Below are 16601 nucleotides of genomic sequence, written 5' to 3'. Positions count from 1 at the left end.
CCCCACGAGAACAAGGGCCTGTGAGCGTGAGGCATTTCCTGTCTGTCTGTAGAGTGTTTAATCCACAGAGTCCTCTTGACCAGGTGGTGTCTAACAGATCCCCACAGTAGTGTCTGCCATTGCTGTCCTCCATTTAACCCTGACCCACAAACTCTCTATTGACTGATAACCTGTCCCCAGACAGAGTTCCATACTCTCCAGCCTATCCCTAACATAAATAGCAACTCCTCCTTCCTGCCTGCTGGGCCTGTCTTTTCTAAAGAGTCTGTAGCCTTCCATTCCAACACTCCAGTCATAGGAGCCATCCCATCATGTTTCTGTGATGCCTATTATATCATGCCCCCGTAGACATGCACACATCTCTAATTTCTTGTTTATTCCCCATGCTACGGGCGGTTGTATAGAGGCATCTGAGGCTAGCTCCAAATGAAGCCATCTCATTGGCTGGGGAGGGTGAAATATCTCTGCATTGCTCCAAGCATTTATTGCTGAGATAGCCACTGTTTTTCTGTGCCATAGGGCTGGAGTTCAGATCAGTGGACCACTTGAAATAGTGGGAACGGAAATGAGGAGATGCGAAAGTGGGTTTTCATCAAGGTTTCTTATTTAGGAAATCCTTTTTGGTCTTTAGGCATGTTGTGAACTTTCTCTTAGGCGTTGCACAGAAGTGCTGATGATAGGGTTCCAGAAATACCAGCCTATATGTCCTGGTGATGGGTATTAGTGTGGCATGATTTGTATTCATTCCCACAGCTTATGATCAACATTGTACACCCTCAGTTTATTCTGGAAATGGAGGAGTGGAATAGTTCAGATAATGCAAAAAGGAAGTAAATTATGAGTAAAGATGCTCCAAGAGTAGAGATTAATGTAGAAAAAAGAAGTCTCTGGTGCAAGTGGTTTGTAGAGCATTGAGAACCATGTATTAGCAAAGCTGCAAGCTGCAAATCTCCCTGCAGCACAGTGCAATGAAACCTGATTTAGTCTGATTGGAATAGGTAGCTTGTCTGCCCAGAGATAACCCAGAAGCTTCTCTGGAGAAGCACCCTCAGAAATGTCTCAAACATCTTTTCAAGATCTTTACTTTTTTCATAATAAAAAGAAAAATTCCGTGCCAACAAACTTGTGTTACTTTAATTTCTGCTTGTCTGGTTCTGCTTGTTAGTTAACATTTATAGTGCAGGTACTTCAGTTACAGAAAGCTGGTTTTTGTTTTCAGTTGTTTATTATTTGGGAAAAAATTGGCCTAAAGTTGTGTTTGGTCATGATTTGAGAAGCTGCAGATTAATGTTTTGGTTATTTCAATTATAAATGGCAAAGGGGTGTTTCAGCCTTCAGAAACTTAGGTTTCTTCACTTTTGCTTTCTTAAGAAGACAGTTTGTAATTTGGGATATATTGAAATTGTTTACAGGTTTAAGAATGTGTTCTGTGTGAGATAAACAGCAAAGTGTTCAATATGAATATTTAATAAATGTATTTCTAAAGTACCAGATCTGAGCTTGTATGTACCTGACCACTGACACACTGAAGTGTTCTTTGCAACTGCCCACTTCAACTTTATGCAAGAAACTTTAATTCATTGTGTTGTTATGGATAACTTTTTCATCATTAATTAGCAAATATCTATGTTAGTATCTCTGATTTAGTTTGTGCGGTGGCATTCGTTTCTGGTGATGATTTTGGGTCATATTCATTTTATTTCTTGACTTTACGTTACCTCTACGAATTTCTGACACCCATATACACTATAGACTGGAAAAAGCTCTAGAGCTTGAATATGTGATGCATATGAGCTACTCCTCTACCTGTGTCCATTTGGTTTTGAGAGGAAACTTTTGAGAGTGTCATAGTATGTTATGAATTGCATGCTTGTTGCTTGTGCGCTTGACAGCTGCAATAATACTTCAGCTCCTTTCATGGAGTTAGTATCCAAAGTATCCAACCATCATACAGATCAAGTCTCTCAAATTCTTAAAAAGAAAAACACCCCAAAACCAACAACAACAAAAAAGACCTGGGTTTAATACTGATTTTACTGAGAATGTAGTTGTCCCTTACCACATGAGAGTAGCTAGCAGCATCTGCAGAACTGAGGTTGCTGCTGTGATGGACTCACTGATCAAAGATCAAAAAGGAATAAAAAGCAGCTAGTAGTCTATTTCATAACTCATTAACGAGCAATCTAAGTGTTAATGTCTTTCATTTCTATTTAAGACTATTAATGCAGAAAAGTAAAATTTAAGTTTCGTGATTCAAACATGTATGTTACTGAAAATGGGAATTTATACTTATGAGAATTTACAGTTTTAGTAATACTTCCATTGACAGTTCCCCCCCCCCCGTGGTACAGTCTTGCAAATTATGGATTTCTAAAATGCTCCCTTGCCCATTATGTACACTTAGTTTATGTGCTACAAGAGTTTTTTAACAGTACAAACAGGTGAGCATACTTGTATTTGTGTAAGTACGTTATTTTGCAAGGATGTGCTGATTTTAGTGAATTGTAAATGTGCAGCATTTAGAGATAACTGCTGAGCAAAGTGGTAAGATTAAGAATCTCAATCTCTACTATATGTAAGAGAACGTCACAATGAGAATTTTTAAATACATCAAGATGCAGTGACTGAAATAAAGGTTTCATGCACTGTCAAATAAATTGTGTCACAAATCTAACTTTAACCTGCAAGGAATATTTGTTAAAAGATAATGTTCTCTGTCAGTCCTAGAATAAGAAATTTGAAAAAATAAAATTACTTCAATGCTCTGTATTATTCTGAAATGTTGCAAAATTCCCAATGAACATGTGTTAGTCATACATATGTACACTTTAGCATGATGTAAAAATATGCTTTTTTTGGTAGCATTTCTGTACGTAGTTTTTAAAGCTGGATAGAATGATTTTATATTCTTATAGAGTACTTCTGTGATGCTAGTGTTGTGATTTTGTTCATGGGCTTGGGTTGGTTTCTTTTTTAGATCAGAACACTGTTTTGTGTAATCTTCAAAATGACTATTGCAGTTCAGCTTTTATTTTCAAATACAGTTCCTAATTTATTCACAGAGTTACTGTTTACCTCCTGGAATTGGATTTATGGTCTTGCAAGCATGGATAAAATATTCTTGCAAAGGCATATATCAAGATAAGAAGAAACGAGCTATTGACAGATGTGGACATACATACTAACTTTTCATGCTGAGAAGTATAGAAGACGGAATACTGCGCTGGTTCCATAATGTAGAATAATTGGATGTGACAGGATTGTAGTGTTTTGTTGTTGAAGATCTTGCTGTGCATGTTGAGCAGTCAAGTTTTGACCTTCTGGTGGAGATGTCTGTTCCTGACTTAGCATGATTTCAACATTAAGAGTACTACCAGTCATATCTATTCTTTCTTTCTCAGCCCTCCCCCCTCCCCAGTAAAATAATGAACACGGCACGTCATAAGGGTGTCATTTGTCTGAGCACATTTCATGCTGAGTGCATGGTTTCCTTTTTTATTCAAGCAGAGACTGTAGAGCTATGCCAAATCCTGAGTCTTCTGTGCAAGAGAACATAGAGAACATCAGGATGGTGTCTCAACTTGTCTGTTTGTGATACAGGACTCTGATAGGGAGGCAAGCCTTCTTAAAGGTTTCCTAATGTTTTTAAGACACAAATGGCTGTCCAGGAGATTGTTCTGTTTTCTGCACAGTATTAAAGTCTGATGAATCAAGATTGCAGATGATGTGATTCCAGTTTAAGATTCTGATTCTTAAAAAAAAAGTAGAATTAAATTTTCATTGATAAAACTGTTGTAACTATGAGGAAGGGGGAGAAAGTGAGAATTTCTCCAAATGCCAGAAATATAAGGTGGTTGTGTGTTTGTCTCAACTGTAGAGTACAGATAAGTAAGCAAAACCGATACCAAGATTAAATTAAAAGCAAATCAAGAATTTATCTCTGTGCTGCAGAGGAATTCAACTGTATATGTTGGTAATTTCCAGACATTCATATCAGGACAATTTTAAACTTAAGCAGAGCGTATTATCTGTTTGTTTAAAATTGGCATCTGTTTTTTGTGATACAAAAGAGACTGACTGCATATATGTAATATAATTGAATTTATGGGACTCACAGCAGTAATGGAGAACTATGGGGTTTTTTAGGAGCACTTTTCTTATAAACTGTTGAGACTGGAGATCTCAATACTGAATGTCACTTTCACTGCAGAAACTTACTCCTGCCAGTTGTAAATTAGGTAGAGAAGAAAGGTGTAGTATTTCTGCCACTCCAGTTTGTGCATTTGTGCATGGCAATGAATATGTTTTGTCCATCTGCAAGGTGGTATCATCACTGTTTATTATCTAAAAATAGTTTATGCAAAGTAAGACGGTAGATTAAACAAGATAATGCTACTATAAAAGATAATTTGCCCTAATAAATAATGCATTTAAAAGGCAAAACACAGAGAAAAAAAAAAGTCACGTCAAACATTGACTACAGTTTTGTGATTCCTTTGTCTCTTGGACACGAACTATACTGGACTAACTCAACATGTGCAGTGCTGTCCTTCTGGTCCTGGCTGCATTCATGCTTTTATAGTATTTTTGGCAGCCCAATATTGTATTGAATTTATCAAAACAAAAAACCCATAATGAAAAATACTGCAGAAGTTCACTCTTCTCTACATCACTATGGTAAGGTGTCAGTGAATGTATGAAGTGTATCATGTGAAAGAACTGTGGAGGCACTTTGTCATGTTAATTTAGTAACTTTGTCTTTGATCTTAAAAACATTATCATAGTGTTGCATAAACAGACTTTATGTATTTTTCTTTTAAATGTTCAGAAGAATTATGAAAGTGTGTGTGGTTAGCATATACATTTCTTAAAGCAAAACCTGGCAATTTCTTGATGTTCATACAGGAAAATATGATCTATCAGATGAGTAAATACTTTAATATTATTGCCAAAATATTAAAATACTTAGGAATTATCCAGTCTGAATTACTACATAACATTTTAAAGATTAAGAAACATGATAGTGAGTAACTACTAAAAAGGTTATAGAAAAAAAAATACTTTGCTTCAGTGTGAGTTGGTGTGTTTTTTTTCTTAGTCTAGCTTTAAGTGAAATCATAGGCTTGGATTAATGAGCTGTTTTTCATTTCAACTGCCCTATCAAACACCTACTCGTTAGTCAGCAGCTGAAACTGTTAGAAGAATGCTTTACATCTGTCCCTGGCAGCATTTCCTACCAAACTTGTTTCCACTGAAGCTTGGATAGATTCCATAAAGATGGGATTTAAAATGTGGCCTTGTCTTATTTTCTAGATCCTAACTTGTCTCTGAATTGAGATTCAAATCTCTCTTAAAATGTCTTTTATTATGCTCTTATTTACAAAAAGAACATTTTGTTCCACTGCACAGGTCTTCATTATGATCAAACCTAAACAATGAACTTCTCATAAAAGCTCTACTGATCAAATACTGAATGCAATAATTATACATGTAAATGTAAGTCTGTGCTTGCTGGATAATTGGCATGTTCTCAAGTTTTTACTTTTAAAATTCTGTGTTTCAGTTCTTGAAAATTACATGTGTGACCTTTGGAACGAGGCCACAGATGGGAGGAAGTTTGGTGGTATATGTGTTAGCTTTTATAATGGGCTTCATAAAAATTATCATGTTAGTATTTGAAAAGAGCTTCTGAAATTTGCCTTGGAAAATGTTACTTTGCACCAGATGCTATCATTAAAATACATTTTTTTAAGGTAACTGATGGTATTTTTTGTGTTGTACAGGTTTCTGAACTCAACAGGTGTCCACTGATTCCTCCCCTCACTCCCCCCATCCCCCCCCCCCCAGTTATGAAACCTTCTGAGTATTGGCTGACAGAAAACTTGGCACTGTTAGTCTGTGTGCTACAGTGACCTTGCAAATATCAGGAAATCAAGACAGAGAAAAATCCAATTGCTGGCAGACGTTTGTCGATTCCACTTCTAATCAGTTTTTGCTATATTAGAAAGGATTTTTTTTGTTTGTTTTGTTTTTAAATGTGGAATGTAGAAGGTTATCTTTTGCCATGTTTCAATCCTAGAAATTCTTTAAGGAAGCCAAATGATAGTCCATACCTATTTAATTTATCCAAGTAAAGATTTTTTCTTATCTGTGTATTTCTTTTGATAGCTAAGTATTAACATGGTGTTTACCACCTCTGTTTCCTTGAAGAATTTCCTCTTGGCTGTCCTTTGGAACTGAGTCAGAACTGTGTAGGAGAAGCCTGGTGTCTTTCCTTTTGCTGTGATTTCTTCTCCAAAATGTGTAGTATCTGATGCTGCCTTCCCCCCCCCCCTCCCCCCCCCCCACCTAGGACAAAGTTGCTGTCTTCAGGTAATTCATAATTCAGACTTGTCAAGAGACCCTTGTTTTCTATAGCCTGACGTCATTTGTAAGAATGGCAAGTTTTGGTTAGGCTATAATTGGAGGGGAAAAGTGTGAATGGCATTGGTCCTACCAGTAAAAGCAAGTCATGTTTATTCCCACTTCTTTGGGTGGCTGTCTGGTGAACCAGATAATGGAATCAATATGACTCAAACCCCTCCCCTCTTTTCCTTCTCACTTGAACTTTGCTCAGTCTCCTAATCTGGTTCAACCATGCATCTTGTACAGCAATTTCAGACGGCTGTGCACGTGCACCTCAGAAGAGGTGGGGTGGCAGCAGTAGCTCATCTAGACTTCACTCAGTTTAGGCTGCCATGGAACACAGTTTTAAGTTAACAGAAAACCAACCTGACAGTAAAGTAAGTGACTTTATGCTGGATTAGTGGACTAAACCAACCCAGATGTGGGGTTTATGACCACTGAAGCAGATGAGAGGAAAATAATATAAAAAATAAAGCAGAGGGTAATGCTGGAATGAGACTGAATTAGGCTGCCTTAGGTTGCTGAGGTATAGCAACTTGAGTGGTTGTGGAATTGTGCCTTTAGTTACCTTGGAGTTCAGCCTAAATAGTCCTTTCACAATCAAAAAAGGAAAACTCCTCATATAATCTTATAGGTAATCAATTTTGTCCAAGGTGTCATCATGTAAATGGAAATTAATCCAGTTTTACTTATCTTGTATATTGTTGATTCTGGCACTACCAGTTAGAATACTAGCTACTTCAGAATGAAAATAGATGCAAGTCTTTGGGCAGGTGAACTGGGGGGGGGGTGTCTGGGTTTTTTTAAATCACAACCCAAGTAGAATGTGTGTGTTTTGAAAGCAATACTACATAGTCTTCCAGGGTAAAGAGAATTCACCAGATATAGTGATGGATCCTAAATGTAACACATTTATGTCCTGAGAAATTTATTACGGAGTTTTCCTTCATTCCCATTATCAGGAAGTTAGAAATGATGAACAGGGTTCAGCGAAAACCTGGAACTCCTATAGCTTTGCTATGCTATCAGTCTGGTTTTTCATTCATTAAATTCTAAATATGGGTAGCCAAAGTTAACACAGTTTTTGATTGTGTTGCAACGGAAGTGTATTCATAAATTAGTTCAAGTAAGGTCTTCCTCCTCCCACTGATATTCATTAGCTCCATTCCACTTGTACTAATATTCTTTCCCTTCCCATTAGTAAGTCAGCTCCTAACTCAATTTTCTTTGCAATTCTTTTTTCCCAAATGAGGTTGCTCAAAGTAATTGAACTCAAGTAAATATTTTTCCTTGGTGGCAAGTGTTTTAATGCTGAAACACAGGGAGGTCATACAAACCTCCTGTGTAGAATGTAGTTCCAAATGTGTATAACTGCTGAAGATACCAGATTCTGTTAATGAGCAAAAGGTCTTATCAAGATTTATGTTCTTCAGCTACACTAGTGTCCTGTCAGAAGCATACCAGGAATATACTGAATTATGCATTATGGCTGTTTTAACCAGCTTCATACTAAGTACTGACCTCAGATGCAACACAGTCCTGCAAAGAGGAAGAAATGTGAACATAGCATGCGTATCTTGCAAAGAAAACTTACCTGAATGTGACTTAGTGTTCTGCTGATGCTACTGTTAGCACTGTAAATGTCACATTTACTCTCTTCAGTGAAGCAGAAAAATTCCCGTCTAGACGAGGCCATTAGTGACATGGTTTAGTGGTGGACTTGGCAGTCCTGGGGTAAAGGTTGGACTTGATGATCATAACGGACTTCTCCAAGCTAGTTGATTCTAAGAACAATGTAGGGAGGTTGATTCTGAAACCATTACCTCAAATTTGCTAATGAACCTCCATCCAAGAAAGCCATGCTTCTCTATTAAGTAGGAAGTGGAACTGTAACAAAAGTAGCACTCGCTTTTTGCCTTGCGTTCCAGTACGGTACTTCAGTTGTGTGCCATTGAACCAGCGGTCTTCATAGCCATTTAATCTTTGCAGGGAGTTCCAAAGGAACAGAAACAGCAGTTGACCACTGAAACAAAGAGAAGAGAGAGAGAACTGCCTCTTAAAGATGTGGTTACCAGATAAACAAGAATTTTAAGCCTAATTTTCGCTGCTTCATAGTGTGTCTTACCAGTATAGAACAGCCTCATTGTACTTTAGATAGGGAAAGGAAACAAAGTTTTCTTAAGAAATTCTGCATGTGAAAATAGAATGAAAATTATCTCAGTTGTTCTTCAGTTTTCTTTTTATCTTGATCCATGAAGATCTGGTAGAAAACTTTGTCTGAGGTCAGTCTCGGTTTTGTTTTTAAATTGCGTTTTATTAAAGGCTCACCTCTCTGGTAGCTTTTTCTTTTATAAGACTAAGACTTCACATCTAAGATACACCCATTTTGAGAATGTACCTCCCTTGGTTTTGTCTAGACTGAAAGGACAAATAATTTGAATCTCCGTAGTCTTAGGACAAAGGTTTAAAAGGCATCAATTTCATGTAGTCCATTTTAATGTTCTCTAAAGCAGGATCAGCTACATTTGTATCACTCATGTTTGGTCACTTTTTAAATTACTGGAAAGTTTGCAGTCTCTTATTTTGTTTCACTGTACTTACTGCAAGAGGATTTCCTTTAATATCTAACCTAATATTCCTTGCTGTAGGAGAAATTTACCGTCTGTAGTGAACATAGGAAAAAATGAATTCCCTTCATCTCCATAATTACTCTTTAAAATACTTGAATATTCTCAGTGTAGTCTTTCCTGTTAAAAAAACCCAACAAAACCTAAAACAAACAAACCAACCCTCCCCAAACAAATAAAATACCCAACAACCTACATCACAGCAGCTTTATTTTTTTTTTAATGAAGTAATATTTTCTAGATTGGTCATCTTTGGGCTATCTCATCAGGTTTACATCCTCCTTCAACTGTGACATCTAGGATGCACTACTTCAAAGTGGATCTTGTCAGCAATCAGTAAATCCAATCGATTGCTTCATATTTTATAGGTAATATTCCTTGTCTATTTTTTCTTTTCTATATCCTACTTTTCCTTTCATCCAATTCTGTAATACTCAGTACAGCTCTCAATCACCTTTGGACAGTGTATTATTGTAGTAGGATAAAATTTACTAACCAAGTATGCATATGCCCAATAATTTGTTTTTGTTCCAAATTTTCATCAGCGAATTACCTAATTGAAAAGTTGGGGGGGTGGGGAGGGGTGTTTGGGGTTTTGTTTTTTTTGCCTTTTTTTTTTTTTTAATGTACTCCCTTTTTTTAGCAGATGGAAGTTAGGTCAGTGCCAGAGATCAAGTAATCTAAAGGTGACATACTGGTGCAAGTAGGATTTGGAGAGTAGTACACTGACACTTAAGGTCACTCCCAGAGGTGCAGTACCTAGTGAGCAAAGTGGTTCTTCAGATAGCTTATTATAAAAATAAATGTGCAAGTCTCGTATGATGAAGAAAAGGTTGTTCCAAATAAGTAATTTAACTGAAGTTTAGAAGTTGTCATGCTGTACTTTTTTGTGTTCCTGGGATTATGTAGCACAACTGTTTCCATATGCCTCTATACTGGTTCCTAGTGCTGCAATACCTTAATTTTTGATACTAGTAAAACAGTTGCTTATGATTACTGAACTTTCTGGAATGGAAAACAAAGTTTGCTTTATGCAGGCTTAATGACATTAACTTCAATTTAAGATGGGTCCATTTCTAGAATGAAACAAATATTAAGTGACCATGAAACATGGGGTTCTTATCCCCTGCATGTCACGTGTGTAGATTGCTTTTGTTCTTAATATACGTAATAGAAACCAATCTAAAACACCTCATGGTAATGCTTATGAGGTTGGTTGTTTCTTTCTTATTACTATACCTATATCCTACTGTGAACTACTTTTTAATACGGCTCTTGTAAGCTCAAGTTGTAGATGTTGCCCTTAATGCTGTGTTTTTCCACGCTTACGTTGAATTCCCGATTGGTAATTCTTGGCGGCCTTGCTGAAGGAAAGATAACGCTTTTGGCTCTTTCAGGAAAGAAAGACAGTCGTTGCGCTCTTTCTAGCAGGTGCGTACAGAATACTATTTGTGGGGGGCTAACAGAGCAGCAATAACATCACCCTGGTTTAAAATAAGCGAACGCGGAGACTCGTCACCTCCTTTGGCCGCAGTTTGCCGAGAGGCGCGGAGCCGGGCGCGCAGGGCGCAGTGCCAATCCCGCGCCAGGCTCCGCTCATTTGCGGCCTCCTCGGTGTCATTTGAAGTTGCTGCCGTTGGCCAATGGGGCTCCTCCCGCCCGCTGACATCACTCACTAGCCAGTTCCCTCCAGCTGCAGAGCGCTTCGGTTTCTGTCTTTTTTTTTAAACTAAAATGGAGGCTGGTTTCTTGCCTTAAGGAGTACACCGCCTTGCCTGCTGGAGCCTAGATGTTGACATGTAACAGAGCTAGCAGCAGGATGGTGGTTGACGCAGCCAATTCCAATGGGCCGTTCCAGCCCGTGGCTCTTTTGCATATTAGAGGTGAGTTATTGTGCGTGCGAGAGGGAATCGCGACCCTCCGACGGGCTAATAAATGGCTATTGTGATGCTCGGGTAAAGGGGAGCAGGAGGCCTCTAGCCCCGACACTTTATGTTTGGCGATAAAACCGGCGCAGATCAAAACCCGTCCTCTGCTCGATGTGTTTAGGGAAGATTTAGGAATTCGCAGAGGCATTGCATGCATAGCTAAAAGCAGGTTTTACTGCTTTCTGCCGTAACTCTCCCATCCCCCTTTCAAGCTGTGCTGATGTCAAAGGATGTGAAGTCATTACCCCAGAAAGGTACTGAGTGGGGGAGGGAAGAGCCGAGTTACCGCTTTACCGTTTCTATAGAATAAGGGCAGACGATTGATGTGTTTCAAAGCCTTTTTTTGTGGAAATCTTTCCGCTACAGCTCCTTTAAAACCCATTGCAGCCTGTAAAAGAATTGAAAGTGTTGTTGGGAAGGAGTGGGGGTGCGTGACATTTATTCTGAAAATATCCTTTATGTATGCAGAAAGCATTTCGTAGAAGAGATGCAGTTCAGTTTTAACAAGCAAGCTCTTATGTGCCTGTTCCTGTGTGCAGTTCTGAATGTGAAATTTCTGCACAGAGTATGTTCTTTTGGGTTTATAGAATTAGTGCATTGCAGATCTACATTTTATATAATTCATTGGGAAAATACATGTTGGTATGACATTTCTGTGTGATACTGCGTGTGCATCTCTTGATCTGTATTTTTGCAGTTGGTAAAATTTTGCATTGCTGTGGTTTGTGGGTTTTTTTCTTAATTCTTCAGCTGGCTGTTAACCAATCAGAGTTTTTTTTTTTTGTTTTTTTTTTTTATCTTAAGGTTGTTTTGGTTTAGAACTTTTTGTGAAAGCTGAACATGTATTAGCTGGCATTAGCATACCTTGAGCAATGGCATTTATATGCAAGAAACACAGCTAATACGATTCTTAGTTACCTTTGCTCCTCAGCTTTCACTGATACTGGCTTGATGTTAGTACTGAAAAGCGTTTTTTTTCATTAATATTTCAAACACTGAAAAAATTATTGCTTTGAAAGTTGGAAAAAAAAAAAAAAACCACCCCAGAAAACAACCCAACAAAGGCAACTGTTCAGAAGTCTGCTCCTTTAAGCAGTAGCACTGATCTTCATGTATTAAGAAATCACAATTTCTCTTTGCCCTTTAAAAGAGGAGCCACCTCTTTCTCTCTCTGAAGTGGGACTGGATGTATTTGAGAAGAGACTCATTTTGGTCTCGGGGGTGGGGCATGCGATAAAATTCCCTTGAGTTAAAATAGGGACTGTACTTGTTGTCAGGGGAATAGAAATGCAACTACCTGACCTGTAGACAGGTCTTTGCTTTTCATGCTGCACAAATCACCTTAATTCTCTGATAGATGCTGCCTTTTGGAAGGGGAGGAGAGAAGCACCATCTTTTAAAGGTGTGAGTTAGGAGAGAAAAACAACGTTGGAATCATAGTGATGAAATGTTATAATGAAGAACCTTAGTAATCCTTTGTCTCAATATGATACTAAGATTCTTGTCAGTGAATTTATCATCCCTGTTTGTGCTCCAGTCAGATATGTACTTGTGGAAACAATGGATTTTTTTATTATTTTTTATTACTTTTTAAATGTTCTGAAATTTATTTTTTTAGGACCTAAATTCTTGGTGCAGTGTATCTAAAATTTTGGCACACAGCAGTAAAGGTTGAGGGGTTTTGTGGTTTGATTTGTTGCTATGTTTTTCTTAATTTTGTTGGGTTTTGTTTGGTGGTTTTGTTTTTTTTTTAATGGGTGATGAGAGTGGACTTTCTTGTAAACAATCAGGGAACAACTGAGAGATTCTCTTGGATTTTTCAGGTCCTAGGAAATAAGTTGTGGCTCTAGTATTACGGAGTTTCTTGACACTGGGATGGGAAAAGCATCCCTTACGTACATGTGTATGTGTATGCAGAAGTTGTGTTGGTTTTTGTGTGCCTCATCTCACTAGCTGCTCTGATGCTACCAGTACTGATCTGCCTCCAAAATGAAGCCTGTCAGAACAATACATGTAAAATTAATAGCAGTAAAAATTAGCTGGTAACTGAAGCCTAATGACACATTTACTGTTTGTCCCAATCTGTGCTGCTTTTGCAGTTGTCCTTTTACATCATCTGTTGCTGTATGGGATAAAATTTCTACTAGAATTTCTTTTTGCAGCTATAAGAGCTAAAACTTAAATGTCAGAAGTGTGGGGACACAAGCCTGTTGGTCCTAGTTGATCTAGTTTGTTGTAATGGAAAACATACTGCTTTATCACCAAATTCATGTAATGTTTAAGCTAAATTTTTGAGCTGGTATACTGTTTTATTTTACCCTTATATTTTAGCTACCATATTTGGTCTTAGTCTTATTTAAAAAAAAAAAAAATCTATGGGGCCTTGTGGACTACACTACCAGAGCTTCTTTAAAAATTACAGTCATGCTTTTAAAGTTAATTCTGAAGCCCTTTCTGTACCTGGATCACATGGAGTATGTAGTGTTTGCAGAATGAAAAGGAAATCTGATCCAGCATGGGATGGGAGCTTGCTCCCTTACCTCTTGTTCCTCCTGAACTGCACACAGCCTTATTGTCTGGGCTACTTACAGCTTTGCTGAAATAACACAGTTGGAAAATTAGATACAGGTGTGGGGTTTTAAAATTATGTTACAAGTCTTGTAAATAAGAAATAAAGGTTTTGCTGCCACTGGTGTCAGCCCCATCACCGATAAGGAGGAGCAATAGGTATTTGCAGGATAGGAGATGTCCGCAGATACCCCATCCTTCAGCAGTTCATTTGACTGCGAGTGCTCAGGGTCATCTTGGATATGGTGCAGCCATGTAATTCTGAGTCAGAGCGCTGTGGAAAGACCTGTGAGAAGTCTTGTTGAGGTTCTGCTTTCCATCAGGAGCTGTCTTTAAGGTCAGACCCTTGGCCTTAGTCATTGCAGCTATGTGGTTGTCCAGCCATGTACCTCCCTGATCTGGATCGTAATGTGTAGACTACCTAGCTTGGTGTTTCTATTCACTATAGACTTCTTCAGCAACCACAGGACTTGGCTGACACTGGTCAGAAGTATACTTGCTCTCCTTTCTTCATTCAGGTACTATGCCCTTTGTCACAACCATACACTGTTGGCAGTTGTTCAAGATCAGTGTGTAGAAATCCAGTCTGCAAAAGATGACTTTGGACTTGTTGGAAAATACCAAGTACCAAAAGAGCCTAATCTGTGCTGACCACAAGTGGCGTGGAGCCATTACCGTATGTTGTTTGGTTGTGCTGAAAGCACTGGTTCAGTGAGTGTTTGGTCATTCAGCCGCAACAGGCTTTCCAGGAGATCCAAGTTATGGTGCTGCTGCATTGATCTTTTTAGAGTACAAAGATAGTGTATAATGGGCAGCTGAGCTGCTTGTCACTGGTTATCACGGTGAACTGAAAGCTTACCTAATACTGAAATGATCCAAAGCTTCCAAGAAAATTAGTTCAGTTTGAGCAGCCATTATGGCCATGGAATAACTATTGTGGTTTGTAATCCTGGGTAGAGACTTGAGCTTGTATTTGGCTGTGAAACAAATGGTGTAGCCAGAGCAGCTGGTCAATGGGGTATCTGCAGAGAGAGCTCCTTTAGGATCTTTGTGCATCAACAGGCGAGTAGCTATGAAGATGATATTAGGACAGCACAGAGAAGATGTTTATTAGGTAGCAGGAATTTAATATTTTTACAAGGAGGAAAGCAGAGCTGAATGGTGTTTTCAAGATGTGTCTTCTCCTCATGGAGCCCTTCTGGTGGCTAAACCCCCAGGGTGATGGAAGTGCACTCAGAGCCCTTACAGGAGGATCCACATAAATAAAATGAGGCCTGGGGGGAGGAAATGGAACCTTTTGATTTCAGCACTTCAAGCAAAGAAAGCAGCTGTAAAAGCAGCATGGATTAGGAAAAACAGTAAACATTTGTCACTAGGCTTGAGAGATATCAGTTCATATTTACTGTTGTGAGTTTTGCTGAGAAATGTAGCTGTAGTACAGAGTGCAGTTACAGGTAGAAAATAATTGTAATTCATTCTGTAGGCAGATAGTAAATGTTTATTCAGGGGGTGGGGGGCAAACATTTTCATTGGGTATACAGTTCAGTGCTGTTAAAAAATCTTAGTACTGTTTTATAAGTACGTAGAGGTGGTTCAAATGCCAGTGTTCTTATGAAATCAAGAAACAGGTATTTGAACAAAATACAGGTAGAATTCTGCCCTGATCTGCAATGGCAGAATTACCAGAACATAGAAGTTACCTTAGCAGTTTTGTTGCTGACTGGCGGGGACTGGTAATGTCTGTTCATGCTCTTCAAAACTTATTTTCAAGACGTTTTGCAAGACATACTGAAAGTTGTGTGGGAAGGAGAATAACACCCTGATACTGTGCTAACTCAAAGTGACATTTTCTGTAGGCCATAACCTGTTTCAGATATCTTATTGTCCATCCTTCTCTGCCTTCCAGACCAGCAACTGACAGATTCAACTTTTTGTCATTATGTAAGTTACTTTAGACTTTTTGAAGGTTGCTTGCATTTTCATTTTCAAAGAAAAATTGTGTTAACTTTGTTCATATTTATGATATGCCCCTTGTATGCATTAATCTTGAGTATGATTAATATTCTGTTTGCACACAGGGCTTTTCTGCAGGGCTAAAAATGTCAGTAGCAATGTTTTTGTGCTGGGAAGTTCAGAGTGTTTAGGTAGACATTTCATGCCTGCCAAAGCCTAATGAAAGATCTTTGTTCTGTTGGGGTAGGTACTAACAGAAGGGCACCTGTCTGAGGTTTTTACCCTGAGACTGGGCCACCTTTGATCTGGAGCCGAAAGGTCACTAAATCACCATGAGCTGCAGTCAGGTTCTTAAAGCAGTCAACTGCTACCCAGCTATTGCAAGGTGCATTTTCACTTACTTTAGATTTTCATAGATGGCTATGAAAGCTCAAGTCCCTTTTGACAATGTGTAAATGTAGGAAATGACTGTTAAGTGAGCCTCATATTGCATTTAACCCTGAAGTATGCAATTTATTTCTTAAAGGAGAAAAGCTTGGCACTTCCATTTTAGAAAGAAACTGACATATGTTTCTTCTTGGAAAATAATTCATGTGAAGATATTTTTGCGTAACCATGCTTGCAAAAAATCATGAAGGTTCTTGCTTTGCAGGAATTGTTTCTGAGCTAAAAACTAAAACCATAAAAAAAGCTGTTTTGTAATTAAGTGGGAAGCAGAGGCCAAAGCTTGCACTTGAGAAGTAATACAGACCAAATTCATCATGGAGAACAGTAGTCATTAATCTCATGATGTACAAAATGAAGCTGAAAGAACTGGTCTGGGGAAGGGAAGGCTAAGGGGAGATCCCATCTCCCACTGATGGGAGGGTATAGAGGACAGAGCCAGGCTCTCCTCAGAAAGGTCTACAGTGACTGAGTGAGAAGTAACTGACAGAAGTTGTAGCACAAGAAGTTGCCATTGAATACAAGGAAACAAAAAACTCACCATAGAAGTGGTTAAATACTGGATTCCAAAGGGACTGTACTTGGAGATACTTAAGTCATTGACTGGAGAATGCCATGAGCAGCTGGGTTTAACTAGCTCACCCTGCTTTGAGTGAGGGATTAGAATAGCAGAACT

At 38.5% G+C, this 16601-nt stretch overlaps 1 protein-coding gene across 6 annotated transcripts in view; it reads left to right on the top strand.

Annotated features, from left to right (window-relative positions):
* Positions 1 to 16601, top strand: part of PPP2R5C (protein phosphatase 2 regulatory subunit B'gamma) — an 83569-nt gene that overhangs the window by 23126 nt on the left and 43842 nt on the right. Inside the window, exon 1 of one of the 6 annotated variants that reach the window (XM_061376208.1) lies at positions 10595 to 10915. The exons of 4 other annotated variants lie outside the window; for them this stretch is intronic. In XM_061376208.1, the coding sequence (XP_061232192.1) occupies positions 10822 to 10915 (94 nt within the window). In that variant the 5' untranslated portion in view covers positions 10595 to 10821. Of the gene's footprint in view, positions 1 to 10594; positions 10916 to 10944; positions 11215 to 16601 lie in introns of those variants that run through there. One more of the 6 variants, XM_061376210.1, reaches the window with a different exon arrangement.

This window comes from Neopsephotus bourkii, unplaced genomic scaffold (genome assembly GCF_033783945.1).
Source record: "Neopsephotus bourkii isolate Nb327-2 ecotype Australia unplaced genomic scaffold, CSIRO-AGI_Nbou_v1 NB_1707, whole genome shotgun sequence".
In the NCBI taxonomy this organism is placed as follows: Eukaryota; Metazoa; Chordata; class Aves; order Psittaciformes; family Psittacidae; genus Neopsephotus; species Neopsephotus bourkii.
The sequence above is the reverse complement of the archived record's forward strand: the minus strand, read 5'-3'. Positions and strand labels throughout refer to the sequence as shown.